Raw genomic sequence first — 20,421 nt, forward strand, 5'->3', positions numbered from 1 at the left:
ATTGCAGAAATTGCAGAAATTGCAGAAATTGAAAATTGCAGAAATTGCAGAAATTCCGGAAATTGCAAATTGCGTAAATTGCGTAAATTGAAAATTGCGGAAATTGGAAATGTTATGTTATGTTCTGTAAATACCAGATGCCCACTGTTCCGAGGCCGTGGGATTTGCGAGGGGCCCAGAAGGTTTTGGTGACCACTGGACCGGTACTCTTAACAAAAACCAAGAGAAAGAGCAGTCAATGTCATCTTTTGCAACTTGTAGTTTTTTATTATTGCAACCAACTGGAAGACAATACATCACATGAACATCATTGTAGTTTTTCAGGGGAGGGGAAGGGAAAATAAAATAAAACATTTATATTTTGGACAACGTTGATATTTACATGTACTGATGAAATAGTTTGAATTCGTTCTTTGGCAATATGATTGCACAATAAGAGAATCGAACATTTACCAAAAAACAAAAGAAAACAAAGAAGGAAAACAAAGAAAAAAAAGAACAGAAACGTACACCAGGGTTTCACTCTGCATCACATCTCACAGGTCAATAATAGGTTTGCATTTTGACATCTCTAACCTATGGCTTTCAAATACTCATCTCAAATAGTCACCAAAAGATAACGGCAGTATTGTTATAAGTACATGTCAAGAGACAAAATTAAACTAAAAATGAAAACGCTCACAAAAACGGCAACAACAAAAAACAAAAAAAAATGGCAACCATTCTATATAGCACTGCACTGTGTTTGGCAGCTTCGAAAGAAACACTCACTTCTAGGGGAGCTTCTCGGGCAGTGAACTTCTGTATATATTTTCCTTTTTTGCTTTTTAAAATGTCCCACTCCGCTGCGTTCTGTTTTTCCAGCCCTAGCAGGTCAGGAGTTCATCTCTCCTGCATGTCACCGTGTGAGTCAGAGGAAAATGGGTATAGTTGCCAAAGCAACACATTCTCCCCTCGACATGCGTCTTGCCTACTGAACACGTTATTAGTCACCACAACAGCAGACTGTTACCACAAATACAGCAGGATGCGTATAAGCTTGGCTGTGGCGAGCGCCTCAGACACACAACAAGACAAGATCAGAATGAGAGATGGATGGCATGCATGCAACAAGGACACATATAGGTGGGGTATCTCTCCTTTTAAGCTTTAGTGTATGTCGGCACACATACATACCATACAAAATGCAAAGCCGGTGATGCATGGTGGTGCTACAGGTTTGTTGGTACAAAAAACCCCCAATATAATAATAATTAAATAACGTACCAGTGAACAGGACATGCAGGACACGTCTGTGTGCCCACTTGGTTCTCCCCACCGTCACACTGTAAAATCCTGAGTGTAAATTGAGGGGTGGTCAATAGCTGAGTGGGTATAAGTAGAGAGAGAGGGGCCGTTTAGTAATCAGAAGTTCACCGGTTGGACCCTCTGCTCGCCCATCTATGTTTGGAAGTGTCCCTGACCACTTGACCTTTACCAGCTCCCTCCTCATCCGAGCAAGCCTCCTCCTGGGCAAAATGCAGAAAAGTAATTTCCTGCTCGGGACACTCCTTTTTGGTTAAAAGTGTAACTCTTAAGCCCCAAACCACACCAATGGGTTTGGTTTGGTTTGGGCCATTGGATTGAACCAGTTGAATCACTTTGGGTCGATGTGCACCAGGACACATCACACTGCTGGGACAAACGCTAAAACTGTCTCGTCCGGTCTCGACCCTTTGGTTTGGTTTGGGTTTTTAGACTGTGTTACGTTTGTAATACAAATGTAAGTGTTACAAACACGTAACACTCTAAAAGGTCCCTGCACACTGCTGCGTTTTTTTGGATCTTTTAACAGCGTTTTCCCACCATTTTTCCGCGTCCAGTCTGCAAGGAACTTAAGAGTTACATTTAACTTAAAAGAAAAGGAGTGCTGTTTGTATAACCGAATGTAATACTCTGTTCAGTGTTACAAAGGGATCAATTAACACTGAGGGTGTCTCCCACAAACAGGTGTTTAGACAGATCACGTGTAGTGTGGGTACATTATCTGTGAGAGAAAGAAACTGAGCTTGTTTCAATGCATCCTTGTTATAGTTTAGGCATACCAAAGAGTAGGCTAGTGGCCGTGCAATAACCATAACATCACTAACGGTCTTGGGGTTCAACTACTGTGTTTGCGTTGTGATGTTTCAATTAAGTCAGATCTCAGTGACCGAGAGTGTAATAGCACAACATGCTGTTGAGGTTAAGTAAGTAATCTTCAGCCCTAACAGTTGAACTCAGTGATGTGTGTGTGTGAGCCAGTAGGAATCTTCAACAAATCCTCACAGATTTGAGGACAAACAAACCTCACATCTCCATGTTCCCTCACCGAAATAGATATGCAATCAACTTTCAAACGATAGGATTTAAAACACTTTCCTAATAATAGAGAAGGTAAAATAGGCAGGTAACAATAATTAAGGGTTTTTTTTTTTGGTTTGGAGATAGGAGGTTTTTTCAGGACACCAACACATGGAGATTCCCCATGCTCAAACTGTTCCGCACATCTACACCAGACATCGTTGATGGAAGAACTGGGACGAGTTTACATACATTTTACACAGAAGAAGAACATAAAAAACTAAAACCACAACACTGTAATAAAGACAAGTGGCGTCCTGTCCAAACATGTCAGAAGCATGATAACAGAGGTATTGAGGGCAGGCAGGCAGGCAGGCACAATGTTAAAGGGGTGTGTGTGTGTGTGTGTGTGTGTGTGTGCGTGCGTGTGTGTGTGCGTTTGTGTGTGTGTGTTCTTGGGCACGCCAAACTCTCACACTAACTGACAGGTTCTGAAATAACACTGGGAGTAACACGGAACACGTTGCAGGTGGAGGAAGACCCAAAGGCCACCAACTGAAGGGTAAACAGCGCCACCTAAAGCCCAGGAATGGTAGTACAGGGCTTCCAAACTCTTCAGTGATCCCCCCCCCACCCCCCACGACCCCCAGACTTTCCTCCCTGAAGTTTTGACAAATCGCACTCCGAAGAAACACGACATTAAAAAAAAAAAGACTAAAAATTAAATCAAAATGAAAATTTCAACATAATTGAGGGTACAAGAATTGGCGGCAAAACATTTTTTTTTCCTTTTTTTTTTTAGCTTTCTTCTAGGATCAAGGTTTATATGAAAATAAGTCATGCTTCATGCTAAATACATTGTTTATCTTACATAATCTTTGAATAAAAAAACATTTTGCTTTGTATCTTATTTACAAGCACCCATGCAATATATAACTGAGAAAGTCCTGCAGGTCAAATTGCTTCAATTAAGAAAGGAAAAAAATAAAATAAAAATATTTTCTAACCTTTTTACAGAGTTGTCCGCACGGGACAAATTGCTTATATCTTTATGAGGGTAGAGTGAGAAGGGGGGGGGGGGGGGGGGGGGAGAGGTAACGGATACAAACGAAAAACATAAACTCCACAGTTCATGTATACGTATAGAATTCTTTGATGCAGTAAAATGAACAGGCGGTTTTCGGGTGTGATTAGCTACTGGCAGCTTCTAACCAGGTGTCTACAATCTACAGTATGGACGGGCGTTTTACAGTAAAAGGTTTTAGGGAGGTTTACATTATGCAACAACAACAACAACAACAACGACAACAAAAAGAAGGAGATATTGCCTCAGACCCGGCGCACATCTGATCCGTCCGTCTCTGTGAAGATAAACATGACCATGTCTTTTTTTTCTTCTTTTTCTTCTTCTTCTTTTTAATATAATATAACTATTCTTAAATACTATGAGTGCTCCTGAAACACACTGCGTCTTCCCCCCCCCCCCCCCCCCCCCCACCCCCAGCCCCCCCCACCCCCCATGACAGTCGTTCTTTTGTAGAAGTGGCGCAAAAATAATCGGGAAGTGCATGAGTACACGTCGCGTTGGGTCGTACAATTCTTTTGACACTTTACGGTAATTTTCACCTCTCTAACTCTGTGACCTTTTTGCTATGCCCTTAGCGTCGTTTGTATGTAGTTTTGTTTTAGCTGTCATGTCGGCTACTATCTTTGGCACAGTCTCACATTTGTGCTCGTGGATGTAGAGAGAGTGCGGCTAGGGGGCAGCAGAGAGCTCTCTAAAGTCTGTCAAACAGGCTTGTCTTGCTAGCTCAGCGTCCTAGCTTAGCGTCACCGCAAGGTTGCTACAGATTCACATAATTATAGACAAACAGATAAGACAAACGGCCATCCTCCCACTCGGATATGTTCCTCAATGTGATTCCGTTCCGTCACGTACGTCCAAGCTGTCCCAATTTAGTGACAAAACACGTTTTTTATGGCTTTCATCCCCTTTTTAAACAACAAAAACAACAAAGACAAATGGAAATTAATCACCCACAGTTGTTAAGTGTTGCTGAACATGTAGGAAAACAGAGATTTTTGATATTGCCACATATAAGTAGGATTCACCTAATGCCCTGCAGATAGATAGATAGATAGATAGATAGATAGATAGATAGATAGATAGATAGATAGATAGATAGATAGAGGGAGATGAGAGGAGTCCATTGAGAGACTAATGCTTTAGTAACATTACCTGTTGACCTGTTTTATGTGCATCTGTATGTCGTTTATGCATGTTTCCGTATGCATGTGCTGTGTATATATATTGTACTGTATGTATGGTACATGTGTGCAATGGGTGCAAGTGTAAATATATCATGTACGTGTTTGTCTTGGCATGACGTTGTTTATATCTATGATGTAGGTGGCGTGCGTGCGTGCGTGTGTGTGTGTGTGTGTGTGTGTGTAATGGGTCTAGTTCCTCAGGGCGTCCTTCTGTTCCTTCTTGGCGGTGCGGTTGGTGATGTTGTTGAGGCAGGCCCGGACGCCGGCCAGGTGGAGCAGCGACCCCGCCGCCTCCTTCATCTCCTCGTCGTCGCTCTCCGGCTTCTCCAGCGCCGCCGCCACGCTGGCGGCCAGCGCCCGCCGCTTCTTCAGCGGCAGCGTGTCCACCCCGCCGCCCGCCGCCCCCCGCAGGCGGTTTTTGGTCCAGCAGGGCAACAAGCTGCTACTCCCGCTCGCCACCATCAGCGTCCCTCCCGCTGCCGCCGCCGCCACCGCGCCCCCCACTATCCCCGTCGTCGTCCCCGTCCCTCCCCCTCCTCCTCCCGAGCTGTGTCTCTGTCCGCCCCGCTGCTGGGAAGAAGCGTTGGCCGCCGCCGTCGTCGTCGCCACTGCGTGCGCGTCCAGCGGGATCTCGCGCGGCTCGGGCTTGACGTCCGACTCGATCTCGACGGCGATGATGTCGTCGTCGTAGGCGTCGTCGTCTGGGTCGTCGTGGCCGACGTCGTGGCCTATCGGGGAGCAGAAGGACGCGGGGGGGCTGAAGCCCGCGCCCTGCGAGGAGCAGGGCCTGCTGGGGGACTTGGCCGTGCTGTAGGTGTGGTCCAGGTCCTGGAGGTCGTCGTCGTCCTCCTCCTCCTCCTCCTCCTCGTCCTCCTCCTCACCGGGCGGCGGGCTCTCGCAGGACGGGCTGTCCTGGCCGCGGCTCAGGTAATCGCCCAGCGCCGACCTGTGTATGTACGAGGAGGAGCAGGGGCGCACACACACACACACACACACACACACACACACACACACACACACACACACACGAACACGCACATACACACACGTTTTTGCAAATGTTAGGGTCACAAAATTAACCCAAATAAAATGATACATGGGTTATGTGATGAGTCAAGTAAAAAACAACGTTGGCAGCAAGCCAAGTGCGTGCGTGCTTCTGCACTGCACTCCACCGCAACCTACAGACTGCAGGCGGGGGCGTGGGGCGGGCTTGGCTTGTGTTTACCTAGTTAAATCCTAGAGCGTTAATTCAACTCTGAAGTGTACACTCTCAGAGTGAAATGATCACTCAGGATTGTACGGTGTACACACATTCCACTGCGAAGGCAGTGAATGGTGTTTGTGAAGACCTGCCTGTGCGTGCGTGCTTCTCTCTGACGGTTTGTTTTGCTGTAGCGTCTCAGAGTCAACATCAGTTGGGCGGGCACGCACATAAAACTTTTAGGTGATCATTTATCACACGCTGTAACGCTCCCTCGGCTTAGGCCTCGTCTGCATTAAGCTGCCGTGGGCATCGTATAACCTTGTAACCGCCTCTAAGGACTGAAGAAAAGCAGCCACACATTTTTGTGTGTGATGTTTTCTCTCCATTTTATGCAGTGTATATTTTGAGCAGGGTTCACTGGGTGGCCCGAGGTCATCGTCACATAGAGGATGTTTTCAGCGTTTCAGACCACGTAATGGGGGGGAAGTGAAGTGAAGCCACTTAACTTCCCATATACTAAAATGAGATCAAGTACAGCTAGTTCATTCACACTACAATGTTGAAGATCTGCTGCTTGTTCAGACGATAACAGCTGTTCCTCTGTGAGAGGTCATATCCTAATACTCCTTTCCTTTGCAGAGAAATGAAGGGAGGCATATTAATATCACAGCAACCACGAATCCACTCCTCGTCTTTAATAACCTATTACAAAGCTGTACAAAAAAATAATAATAAAAAAATGTCATTACACTACCATCCAATCAGAATCGCTCTTAATGTCCCATCCAATCACATTTGCTGTTATCAACCATCCAATCATGGGTGCCGTTACAAGGCCATCCAAGTACAATCTCCATTACAAAGCCACCCAGGCTGAATTCCCATTAAAAAGCCATCCAATTAGAATCATGGTTACAGATAGTAGCAGCGTCCGTTGGTGTGGGCCATAAGAAGTATAGTCGAACAAGGGTGATGACAGGGAGACAGTGACCAACGCCTTACAAAAGCGGCGAATGCATCAAAAGCCAACAAAGTTTGACTGTGTTCAACTTTATTCGAACACAAATCCGAATGCTTGGGGACCTGAAATGTCAACCATGTTGAACTCCACGCGAATGCTTCGCGTCCGGAAACTCCACCCTTTATTCACTGGCATTGAATGGAAGTGAAGAGGACGCCAACTGTTTCAGTCACTCAGAGTACACTTAATGCTTAAACTGTCATGATGCCCTGATGTGCATGTCCACGCACGTTGTGAGGCTTGTCCCACAAATAAAGTGTGCGTGTGTGTGTGTGTGTGTGTGTGCGTGCATGCATGTGTGTTACATAAACACACCTGGATAAGATGTTAGAAACCAAGGGGGAGTGTGCATCAAACCCCTTTGTTTGACTTACGTGCACAATAAATGTAAACTTGTGGAAACTTTTGTGGAAACCTTTTGTGTCTGTCAGCGTCTGTTTTTCTGTGTGTTTGTGCCCAACCCTGTATATGAACATGTCGTGCACGCGCGTGCGTGTGCGGTGCGGTGCGTTGCGTGCGTGCGTGCGGTGCGTGCGTGCGTGCTTGTCAAAAGGTGACCAGCGCACTGACCTTATAGCGGAGGTTCTGCTCCCTACCGGACTGACTGGTAGGGGTCTGATGACGGGAAACAAGGCCTGGTTCCTGACACGGACGCCATTTTGGATCACACCGCGGGGAACTAGAGAGAGAGAGAAAGAGAGATAGAGAGAGAGAGAGAGAGAGGAGAGCAGACACAGGTGCTTATTATTAACACAAAGATACACACAAGCGGCCCGGTGCTGATCCATGGGAGATTACTGGCACATTACCATGGTCAACAGTACACACACGTTACGGATGAACACATACTGAAATACTGGGGAAAAAACACAAATAAACAGTTATGTGCTTAACCCATTCTGACCTGAGATCAGATTCATACGAGGTTTCCACTGGACACACACTGGGTCTGATTAACCCATTCTGACCTGAGATCAATTCTAAAAATGTCAGTCGTTCTTTGATTTTTCAAAAATAGCAGACCTACAAGCTCGTAGCGCGCCACTCGGTGGCGCGCTATGAGCTTCATCTGCTATTTTTCAATAGCTAAAGCATAACATGATGCTAACACCAAAAGGGGTGCCTGTTCAGAATGGGTTAAACCTCATGCAGCATCCTTGTTGTAGGGAAAGCTTTGGCTGAAAACAGCAGATATGGCAGGAAAAGCGACCAGTACAGAGCCCTGAGGGACTCCACTCAACTATAATGGGATTTAAGTGGCTGACGTCGATTCAGCGCGTGGGAGAAAACAGTGGTCTAAAGTAACTAAGTACATTTACCTAAGTGAATGTATAAAGTACTCACTGCATAGTGAGTATACTTTATATTTTTGGTACTTTAAGTAGATTTTGATACCTTTGTACTTTTACTCAAGAACATTTTGAATTCCGGACTATAACTTGTAACGGAGTATAGTAAGTACGTTCTGCAGTGCAGTATTGATGATACTTTTACTTGAGTAAAACATGCGTTTTTCCACCAGTGAACGCGTGGGAGAAACACGGCGGACGGCTCTCTGACGATCACTGTCAGGCCTCTCTCCGTTAGAGGCCGGAGCAGCTCGATGAGGGGGAGGGGAGGGGAGGGGAGGGGAGGGGAGGGGAGGGGAGGGGAGGGGAGGGGAGAGGGCCCCACAGTGCAGTATTGATGAGCAGGGCCAGGTTCAATTGAGCGGCAAAGCGTCATAAATGAGTTAAGGCTGCTGCAAATCATTCAATTACCAACGACCGCTGGGCTCGGGCTGAGTCAAGACCGTCCGTCTCTGTTCTCTGGACGCCACAGAACGCAGCGTGGGCTTACGGGGATAGAACGGAGCGCGTGTTCCTTTAATTCCTCTCCGTTGTTCCAAGGGGGTCAACGGTTGCTCTGATCAATGTGTGTGAGCATGAAGAAAAACTAAAACTAAAGAAAACCCCAGATATTACAATGAAATGTATTATTGTGACGTAACATGTCGATTTGCTCAGACACGTGAACTCTCCTTTCATTGTCAATGACGAATGTGGCACGAGTTAGGACAAAAAGGTATATAGGAGGCCCTAAAAAATGCAGCCACTGCAAATGTAGCCACTTGCTTATGACCTTGAGGAGGGTTCGGGGACCCCCGAGGTCCCCACTAAGGTTGGTTTCCAGGAAGTCTCCAGCAGAATTATTGATAATTAGGAATCAAATGGACCCTTTAGAGGTCTGTAACTCTGACTGACAGTGTACAAAATGGAACCATTACGGACCCTTACACCGTCAAAGTTATGGGGGTCCACCACCTAATGCATAACAAACTGGGGGTCCTTGAAATCAAAGTGAGAAACACAGCTGCTCTAAATGAATGTTTATGGGGTGTTCTTAGAACGTACATCACAGGTTGGAATCTCGGTTCTCTGTATTCTGGCTTTGTGCCCAAACTTGGGCGAGTGGGAGTCTGGACAAATTAAATTACCTCTCTGTCTCTGCAAGAAAATACAACTACTAGTCTGCGTGCAATACAAAGACTGAAGCATCTCTACTGATCTCATCACCTGCGCAATGTGTTGTATAATAATTAAATAACTTAGTCGCCTCTCCTTTCCTTTGGTTATACATCTTTTGTCCTCTGATTGCATGATGCATTCACGGTACCCGTCCTAACCATTAGGAGCAGTGGCTGCTATTAATGCAGCACCTGGGGAGCAGTTAGGGGTTAAGTGCCTTGCTCAGAGACACTTCAGCACGTGGGTGAGCCGGGGGACGAACCAGGTGAACCAGGGACCTTCTGATTCCCATGAGGCCTCTATAGCTATTCAGCCATGGCTGAATGTTTGCGTGCGTGTGTGCGTGCGTGCATGTGTGCGTGGCTGCGTGCATGTGTGCGTGTACGAGTGAGCGAGCGAGATAAATTGTGACTGGAACACTCTGTACTTCACCCTGCCAATCTCACACAGTGTTTGAAATATGGAAGAGAAGAGAGGAGAAGAGAAGAGAAGAGAAGAGAAGAGAAAACAGAGCAGAGATGTGAGTCTGGTTGGCTGCTCTATAGTGTCCACAGCTGTCCCCGTTCAGTAAAACAGCTGTCACGTTCGTGTCTGGGGTCAGTTTGTATCTCATAAATAATGACCTACCTCTTTTCTTGGTTTGCAACGCAAGCATATTTTAAGGTGTTATTATTGCATCACCAACGCTGGCTATATTCACTGCAAAACTTCCCGCACCCGTTTTTAGCCCATGTCCCCGTGAGTCTGAGCATGATTGATGTTATGCAGATATAATTCCTAAGACCTGTTTTTGTGTTTTATTTTTTGGTTGAGAAATATGTTCTCAGCTCAGGGCTAGGAGGCTCATTAAAATGTAGGTTTCACTCTACAGTGAAACCTACAAGAACATTGTCACTGTCGGCTGTAAACGTTGCATGTCCAATATCCTTCAGGACATTTAACCAAGAATTGCAGACAAGCTCACAATCAACACATCAAGATCAGTTTCTTCTCTGCTACCGTGGAGTCTGTCCTCCTCTACGGCTGTGAATGCTGGACACTAACACAAGCCCTACAGAAATCCCTGGACGGGTGCTACACCAGAATGTTACGTGTGGTACTGAACATCAACCAGGATGAGCACATCACCAACAAGCGTCTGTACGGGGCATTACCAAGTGTAACGGAGAAGATAGCAGTAAGGAGGATGAGACTAGCTGGCCACTGCCACCGACATCATGAACTCCCGGCCAAAAAGCTTGTACTGTGGGAACCAACACACGGGCATCGATCGAGAGGACGTCCCACACCTACATACGTGGACGTACTAAAGAAAGATACTGGTGCGGAAAGCACAAATGAGCTGGCCAGATGTATGGAGAACCGAGATGACTGGAGACGACGATGGAGGGCTCGTCTGAGGACGACGTAGAGAGAGTCACAATGCATCATGGTGCGACACATTAAGCTTGTAGAACGAATATTTTCACTACTTGAGAGACCTAGATGAGTAGTTTTCACACTTTCAAGATTTTTCGCTAAACTCTAAAATGACACATGATAGGGTGCGGTCACATCCAACTTCCATATTTTCTACCTGTGCGTGCTCGCAGACTCTGCCAATTATTTTCAATAGGAACGGAGCGGCCATTCACGGACTACTACCAAAAAAAACTAAACAAAAAAAACACTTGAAAAGCTTTGGCAGAATCCACCCACATAGGTAGAATTAAAGCTCAAGTGTGACCACACCCGTGGGCCTAAAAAATTAAATAAATACCGGTACATAAATAAATAAACACAACACGATGTATCATCACAGAAGGTCAAAAAATTAAAACACAATCCTATATAGAGCCTTTATTCTAGGTGAATAGTACAATATGGTTCATTCTGGGGTGTACTGTAGTGTACAGTATGTCATGTTTGTGTTGCTGCAGCATGAAGTTAGTCACTGTAGAGAGGAGATGTACAGCAAAACGAAACACACCCACAATTAACGTTATTACCTTCAGCTGTGCTTACACGTCAAAATGTCTGCTGTGAAAAAGGGTCTATTGCCATTGTGTGCGTGCGTGCGTGCCGTGCATGCGTGTGCGTGTGTGTGCATGTGTGTGTCCAAACAGTAATCTTATTGAGTGTGGTGGTGAGGGTGGGTCTGCCTCTCTGATATCTCCAGCCCTGCTCTCCGTAACCTTATAAGTAAGTCCCTGCACAGTGTCTTGTCTGTAATCTTGATCACTGACTGCAAGGTTGTGCGTGCGTGCGCGTGTGCGTGCGTGCTCGTGGTCGAGCCTGTGTGTGCGTGTGTAATTGTAGGTCTCCCTGGGTTAACCCATTCTGACCTGAGATCAGATTCATACGAGGTTTCCACTGGACACACACTGGTCTGATTAACCCATTCTGACCTGAGAACAGATTCTAAAAATGTCAGTCGTTCTTCGATTTTTCAAAAATAGCAGACCTACAAGCTCGTATCGCGCCACTCGGTGGCGCGATATGAGCTTGTAGATCTGCTATTTTTCAATAGGTAAAGCATAACATGATGCCAACACCAAAATGGGTGCCCGGTCAGAATGGGTTAACATGCCTGCCCCCCCACCACCACCACCACCCTCACTCCAGTCAGGCTTTGGGTTGCCATAGCGACGGCTCCCTTTTCCACATGCCACAGAGTGGTAGATCATGCTTTAGACAAGGAGGGGGAAGGTGCAGCGAGAGAGAGAGAGAGAGAGAGAGAGAGAGAGAGAGAGAGAGAGAGAGAGAGAGTGAGTGAGAGAGTACTCCTTATGTCAGCGATTCCCAACCCGCAGGTCGGGGCCCGTTGGCTGGCCGTGAGGATATTGCATGCGGGCGCACCCAAAGAATTCCAAAACACTATGACTAACTTTTTTCCTGTAAAGGATGTTTTTTGGCCACGGACAACCTTCAGATTGTTGAGGGGCGCCAGCCTCTCCTATATTCAGCTTTAAGTGTGTGTTGTTCACAAACTTTGTCCTACACAAACATTTCCATTGACAATGAATAGAGAATTTCACGTCATAGTGTCTGAGCAAAAAGGCATAGTATCTATTTTAGGTCATGATGATGTACGACGATAAGAGCGCCCCTCACTTCACAGGGGTGTGATCTTTTTTAAACAAAGCTCGCAGCGCGTACAGTACATCTGCCAACAAACGTATAAAGCATGGATGAAGTGGTTCAAATGATTGTGATGCTGAATTAAACATGTTTTATGGAGGGACAGACAGTAGGCTGACAGGAGATGGGGAGAGAGATGGGGGGGGAAGAGATGCAGTGAAGGCTGTCAGGATCGAGAGTTGAACCCACGGCACACTGCCAGCCAAGGTGCCTGGACCGCTGAGCCATGGCCCAGGCCTGAATTAAACATTTTGCTGGGAAAGAACCCAACTTTGAGAACCACTGGTATTGATAATATGACATTCTTATCAGGAATATTTGAAACTTCCGACTGAACTCTGAACTTTAAAGTTAAGTCAGACGTGTGAGTGAAGTTGTTTCGGGGAGCGCTCGTTTCATATCACTCAACATCCTGTGCATCACTTGATCTAAATGATATATCGTCTCTGTTGGGCGGATTTGGGATTCAAATTCTAAAGTAACAAAAGTAGCAGATATACAAGCTCAGAATGTGTCTCTTTGCGGCACATTTCGAGCTTGTAGATCTGCTTTTTTTTAATGCTTTTGTGTAATGCTGTAGTAGTGTGATCAAGTAGGGCGTTCATTTACGAGAAAACACAAAAAGTTTAAATAATGTGATTAGGCACTTTCTGCCCGACGGCACAAGTATATTCTGGTCATTGAGTGACATAATAGGAGCGCTATACCCAAAACAACTTTCTTCTGACTCTCGCGCAGGTGTAAAACGCAGCAAAAAGGAGACACAACCAGCAGTTATCTTCAAGGACAGCTGGTGGACTGGAAGTACCACAGACACATGACTGCCGTTGTTATACTTGTTATAGACTCTGAACTCTGAACCAATGTGAAAATACCCTCCTCCAGGTTCTGCTCCTCTTAGAAGTACAGAGCTACGTTGAAGTCGAATACAAAACAAAAGTCAACACAGATAATACTGACCGCGAGTTTACACAGGTGCGGGCAAAAGACTGCCGCAGTATCGGACTGCCCTTGAATTAGTACTGCTCGCTCACTCACTGGCACCGTTTCCCATGGCCTAGTACTGGGATGAAGGCCTACATAATGTTCAGATGATGGAAATGCTTTGGTCAATAGATTATTGAGCGTACCTCCCAGCCCTGGCAGAGTAGTTCTGGAGTAGTTCCAAAGGGATTGTGTGGCCTTGGTCTTTCCCTAATGGGATTGATCGAGGGAAGCTAGTGGGACGTAAGTCGGGACTTGATCAACCCCGGCTGGGTCGCCTGAGTGAGGGGTATGATGTTGGAGAGACCCGAAACCATGATGACCTTGGGATACATCACTGAGGATACGTCCCAGGTGCATCCATGTAATGTTTTTTTGTTATTTATTGACCGTTATCGTTGTGGGCAGAAACTTGCTGACAGCTGAGCTGGTCAATCTGCTACGATATACTGGCATGTCCACCATAATTAGAGGCCTGCTTAGGCTAACTGCTGTAAATGTTTCCGTCGATAGATTGCATATTGCTCACTATATTATCCACAGAAGATTGACCTCACGGTATTGATCTATATTTAATCCATATCCTTAATTATCCTATATTATATAATCATGCAGATATTTATATCTGTAAATGGAAATGGTTCACTTTATGTTAAGCCCGGGCAGCCCATACTGCTGGCGAGAGCTTGTGACATGACACTTTACTTTGTGCCTGTATTTATGTATTAGTTAGTATGTTCGGATCGCTAAATGATTCATACACTATATGCAATATTAATTACATTTTACCGCCCCAGCTGTACACGTGTGGTCTTTGTGAAAAGGGCCCTGACACTTTGAAATGTCATCACACTACCGCATGGTGTGCCGGTTTGATCGCTAATGCCTGAGTAGTCAAGACAGCTAGCCCCCCCGTTAACATATAGGTGAACAGATATAGGAATAAGTATTAACATATAGGTGAACAGATATAGGAATAAGTATTAACATATAGGTGAATAGATATATGAATAAGTAGTTAACATATAGGTGAACAGATATAGGAATAAGTATTAACATATAGGTGAATAGATATAGGAATAAGTATTAACATATAGGTGAACAGATATAGGAATAAGTATTAACATATAGGTGAACAGATATAGGAATAAGTATTAACATATAGGTGAACAGATATAGGAATAAGTATTAACATATAGGTGAATAGATAAAGGAATAAGTATTAACATATAGGTGAACAGATATAGGAATAAGTATTAACATATAGGTGAATAGATATATGAATAAGTATTAACATATAGGTGAATAGATATAGAAATAAGTATTAACATATAGGTGAATATAATAGAATAAGTATTAACATATAGGTGAATAGATATATGAATAAGTATTAACATATAGGTGAACAGATATAGGAATAAGTATTAACATATAGGTGAACAGATATAGGAATAAGTATTAACATATAGGTGAACAGATATAGGAATAAGTAGTTAACATATAGATGAATAGATATATGAATAAGTATTAACATATAGGTGAACAGATATAGGAATAAGTATTAACATATAGGTGAACAGATATAGGAATAAGTAGTTAACATATAGATGAATAGATAAAGGAATAAGTATTAACATATAGGTGAACAGATATAGGAATAAGTATTAACATATAGGTGAATAGATAAAGGAATAAGTATTAACATATAGGTGAACAGATATAGGAATAAGTATTAACATATAGGTGAATAGATAAAGGAATAAGTATTAACATATAGGTGAACAGATATAGGAATAAGTATTAACATATAGGTGAATAGATAAAGGAATAAGTATTAACATATAGGTGAACAGATATAGGAATAAGTATTAACATATAGGTGAATAGATATAGGAATAAGTATTAACATATAGGTGAACAGATATATGAATAAGTATTAACATATAGGTGAATAGATATATGAATAAGTATTAATATATAGGTGAACAGATATAGGAATAAGTATTAACATATAGGTGAACAGATATAGGAATAAGTATTAATGTATAGGTGAACAGATATAGGAATAAGTATTAACATATAGGTGAACAGATATAGGAATAAGTATTAACATATAGGTGAATAGATATATGAATAAGTATTAACATATAGGTGAACAGATATAGGAATAAGTATTAACATATAGGTGAACAGATATAGGAATAAGTATTAACATATAGGTGAACAGATATAGGAATAAGTATTAATGTATAGGTGAACAGATATAGGAATAAGTATTAACATATAGGTGAACAGATATAGGAATAAGTATTAACATATAGGTGAACAGATATAGGAATAAGTATTAACATATAGGTGAACAGATATAGGAATAAGTATTAACATATAGGTGAACAGATATAGGAATAAGTATTAACATATAGGTGAACAGATATATGAATAAGTATTAACATATAGGTGAACAGATATAGGAATAAGTATTAACATATAGGTGAACAGATAAAGGAATAAGTATTAACATATAGGTGAACAGATATAGGAATAAGTATTAACATATAGGTGAACAGATATAGGAATAAGTATTAATGTATAGGTGAACAGATATAGGAATAAGTATTAACATATAGGTGAACAGATATAGGAATAAGTATTAACATATAGGTGAACAGATATAGGAATAAGTATTAACATATAGGTGAACAGATATAGGAATAAGTATTAACATATAGGTGAACAGATATATGAATAAGTATTAACATATAGGTGAACAGATATAGGAATAAGTATTAACATATAGGTGAACAGATAAAGGAATAAGTATTAACATATAGGTGAACAGATATAGGAATAAGTATTAACATATAGGTGAACAGATATAGGAATAAGTATTAACATATAGGTGAACAGATAAAGGAATAAGTATTAACATATAGGTGAACAGATATAGGAATAAGTAGGGAAATGGAGTATAAGAAGGCAATAGAATTTCAATTTATTTTCCGAAGTTTCCGAAAGGCAAGAGTCTTTCCCTACAAATGTGTTTGTTTCTGTCTGCACAGGTACATATCCCTCACCACAATGGCAGCAGAGCCTGTCCTTATAAACAGCTTTATCACAGTGAAAGACAGGGTCACTCTTTTTAATACAGCTCCACAATGTGATTGATCCCTTTTGAATACTTAGAAGTAAAAGATATAGCTCTCTCTCTCTCTCTCTCTCTCTCCGTGTGTCTCTCACTCTTCGCTCTCATCAAATCCCATTTCACGTTTTCTGCATTTCATTCCCTCTCAAATCTCTCCTTCTCTCACTTCTTTATTTTGTCATTTTACCCCCTCTCCCTCTCCCTCCCCCCCCCTCTCTCTCTCCCTGTTTATGTGTGAGTGGTGACTCATGTCTTCCAGCTTAGCATGCCGTCCAGCTATGCAGGTATAAAGGCAGGCGGGTACATACGGTATACATACAGTCAGCCTGTCTGTCTGCCTATACTTCCTGCCTGTCTCACTGCCTTTTTTCGGCTTAAGCCCTAAAACTAAGCCCTTAGCGTCTCCCTTCCCTTTGTACACACACGCACACGCGCACACACACACACACACACACACACACACACACACACACACACACACCGCCGTTTGTCCCGTTAAATGTCTTCCACATGGCCCCCTCAGGCTGCTGTCTCCACATGGCCAGAGCGGCTGCAGGACACGCACGCACGCACACACTCACACACACACACAAACCCCCAGCCTGAACCAGAGCCAAGAGTTCATAGGTTACTCCCAGCAGACCTTGAGAAAGCAACTGTTTGAAAGTGGCCCCTCACTCCCGTTAAAATAGCCCTCACCTCCGTCTGGCTGGCGGCCGTGAGGACAGCTCAACCCATAGGCTAGAGGAACCTAGCCCGGCGGCTGTGAGGACAGCTCAACCCATAGGCTAGAGGAACCTAGCCTGGCGGCTGTGAGGACAGCTCAACCCATAGGCTAGAGGAACCTAGCCTGGCGGCCGTGAGGACAGCTCAACCCATAGGCCAGAGGAACCTAGCCTGGTGGCCGTGAGGACAGCTCAACCCATAGGCCAGAGGAACCTAGCCTGGCGGCCGTTAGGACAGCTCAACCCATAGGCCAGAGGAACCTATCCTGGCGGCCGTGAGGACAGCTCAACCCATAGGCTAGAGGAACCTAGCCTGGCGGCCGTGAGGACTGTGTAAAATCACACCTGTGTGAAGTGAGGGTCACTCTTATCATCAAACATCATCACATTCCGGCCAATCACAATTGGCATCCTCACTTTTCTGTCCTCCTCACGTCCAATCCGCTAATCACTTGTGACATCCTCAATGTTCTGTCCTCACATTTTATCCTCATACATTGCTCAGCCAATCTCATCATAGCTATGGGGTGCTCAGCCAATCAAATCATCGCGATGGGGTGCTCAGCCAATCAAATCATCGCTGTGGGTTGCTCAGCCAATCAAATAATTGCTATGGGGTACACACAAACACAAAGCTGGACATAAAATGGCACACTTACAGAGCGCCTTCATCCACAGCACTTTACAATGTGCATTACATTCTCCCATCAATGTACACATTCACACGCCAACAGCGGAGGCAACCATGCAAGGCACCAACATGCTCATCTGGTTCAGACACTTCAGACACTTCCACACTAAGTTGGGGGGGTCGAACCGGGAACCTTTCCTTTCCCAAACCAGTTGTCTAGGGGACCACTAGTGGTCCTTGAGGAGGAGAAATGAAACATTTACACTCAAGTGTTTCATTTTACACTCTCAGCAGTTAAATTACTGTTAAACATCTGCATTACTTCATTTACAATAAGTCTAAGAATGTAGAAGAATTGTTATTTTTGATCAATGTTTGCCAACAGCAACAACATTTTCTCTCATTTTGGGTGTGAGAGGCTAAATGTCATCTGTCATAATTATGTCTCTCTAGGTGTGGCTCTGAAAGAACAGGCTAGCACAATTTACAGACAGTCTTCTGTTTGCAGAAGAAGTAGATTCACACTCTGACTCTGACACGGAGTCATGCAGTTACTTTAACCCGTTTTCTTCTCGTCTCAAGTCTGCTTAAAAAGCAAGCGAGCGGTTATGTATTTGCTGCACTGACCCCCAGAGCTGAATTCAAACTAAATTCATAATTGTTCAAATGAGACAACTAAACGCTGAACTGCATGCTCACGTGGATGACATACGTTCACCTGCCATACACGATCTGATATGTTCGGGTCTGGCTTCGTCCGTCGTTAAATGGCGAGGAATGTCCGGAATGTTGAAGATAAAGTTTGTTTTAATTGACGGGTTAAGTATGTTTTGCAAAGACAATGAAGGGAAGAGCGGCCCATGTTGTGATGTGTCAAAACGTACGACTGACGAGAAGAGAATGGCAGCTACTCTACTTCTTAGAAAAACAAGAGTAGATGGAAGAAAAACAAAGCACATTGGCACATGAATGTGGTGAAATAGCCACACAAACAATGTCCAATTGGAGGAGTTGGCAAAACATTTTCTTAAAAATAAAAATAAATACTGTACTAGCTGGTGTGTAGGTCTACTCGTCCGACTCCAGTGTGTACACTACATGTCCTGTAAGTTACGGACACATACCCGGTAGTTGCCGTTAATTCATTAAAAAATAAACACAAATCTGTTTCCGTTTGATGTATAGCTTCAGCGATGCAAATAGCCTGCGTTCTGCATCCTTAGACTCACTGAATTGAGAATGGACGCAATCATGTCACCCTCCCGCCACCCCTGGGTCCCAGGACCCATAAAGACCACCCCTGGGTCCCAGGACCCATAAAGACCACCCCTGGGTCCCAGGACCCATAAAGACCACCCCTGGGTATTTACATCCCTGTAGCTTAGTTGATTTACCTGCCACTACAGGTGCCCTGCATAGTCAGGCATCGCTAATGAGCTCCTCTCATTCCCTTCGGTTCTTAGGATGGCTCACAGCCAAAGATGTTCTGTGGTTGGCATTGACTGTTTTATAACGGTAATTCTGTCAAAATGAAGACTTATATTCTTTCCTTTCTTGGTTTCTGCACTCCATGACACGTTCATAACAGATTCCAGTTTATTGGTGGTTGCTAAACCAGCTTAGAGGTGTATTATCCTTTATGGTTTATGCTCAAGTGAATTACTTCCTTTTTTCTTTCTGCAACCTGTGCCCATGACCACGGCCATCTTGAGATCATCAGAGTTTGGAAGTGCTTACTTGCATTATGTGCACATTCAAAGCGCGTGGTACGCATGCAGGGCAGTTGAGTGAAATCTAACGAGCACTTCCAAACTGCAACACTTAGATAATCAACTGCAAGGAAAAACAAAAGTAGCTCATAACATGTCTACAGTGGATTTTTGAGTGGTGCAACCACTCCAAGGAACAGCTATGTCCCTAGCTATGTCCCTATGTTTAGACAGGGGGCACTGTTGCACCACTCACTTCAGACCGGTCGGATTTTTCGCACAGCTGCAATGATTGGTGAGTTTGACGTCGTTTAATACAATCAGGCAAATTGCACCTACGTAATGGCAAGATGGCCGCAGTATATAGTCAATGTTTGTATAGCCTATAATAGTTGCTCCAAGTTCCAAGTTGTTTTTGACAAACTACACCGTTGGTTGTCTGCCATGTCTGTCTAAAACTGATGGCTAAACTGATGGATGACAGGTTGGCTGGCAGACATCATGTGCCAGGACTTCATGTTGCGTTTGTTCAAAATGAACACGGCGGTCTAGCACACACATGCAGCTCCTAAAGGTTTAAATGGAGGGCATTTCAAAGACACACCACAGCTCTGCCTCGCTCTGTTCTGTCTCAGAACCAGGGGGTCCCCAGTGGGGTCCTTGGGGTGCAGTAACCAGGGGGGCCCCAGCTAAATTATCGTCACAATCATTCTAACCACTCCAAACATATTTTATACTTTGGCTATTCAATAGCAGATATACAAGTTCATGAGCCCATACAT

General features: G+C 43.9%; 1 protein-coding gene across 1 annotated transcript in view; it reads right to left on the bottom strand.

Moving 5' to 3' along the window:
• Positions 1-246: 246 nt before the first annotated feature.
• The window catches only part of ches1 (checkpoint suppressor 1), a 101,531-nt gene continuing 81,356 nt past the window's right edge, over positions 247-20,421 (bottom strand). Inside the window, exons 5-7 of the mRNA XM_080791491.1 lie at positions 8,582-8,629; positions 7,392-7,504; positions 247-5,539 (exon numbers count right to left, since the gene is read on the bottom strand). Coding sequence (XP_080647617.1) covers positions 4,783-5,539; positions 7,392-7,504; positions 8,582-8,629 — 918 coding nt within the window. The 3' untranslated portion in view covers positions 247-4,782. The remainder of the gene's footprint in view (positions 5,540-7,391; positions 7,505-8,581; positions 8,630-20,421) is intronic.

This window comes from Protomyctophum bolini, assembly GCF_963924005.1.
Source record: "Protomyctophum bolini genome assembly, chromosome: 19".
NCBI classification, from domain to species: domain Eukaryota; kingdom Metazoa; phylum Chordata; class Actinopteri; order Myctophiformes; family Myctophidae; genus Protomyctophum; species Protomyctophum bolini.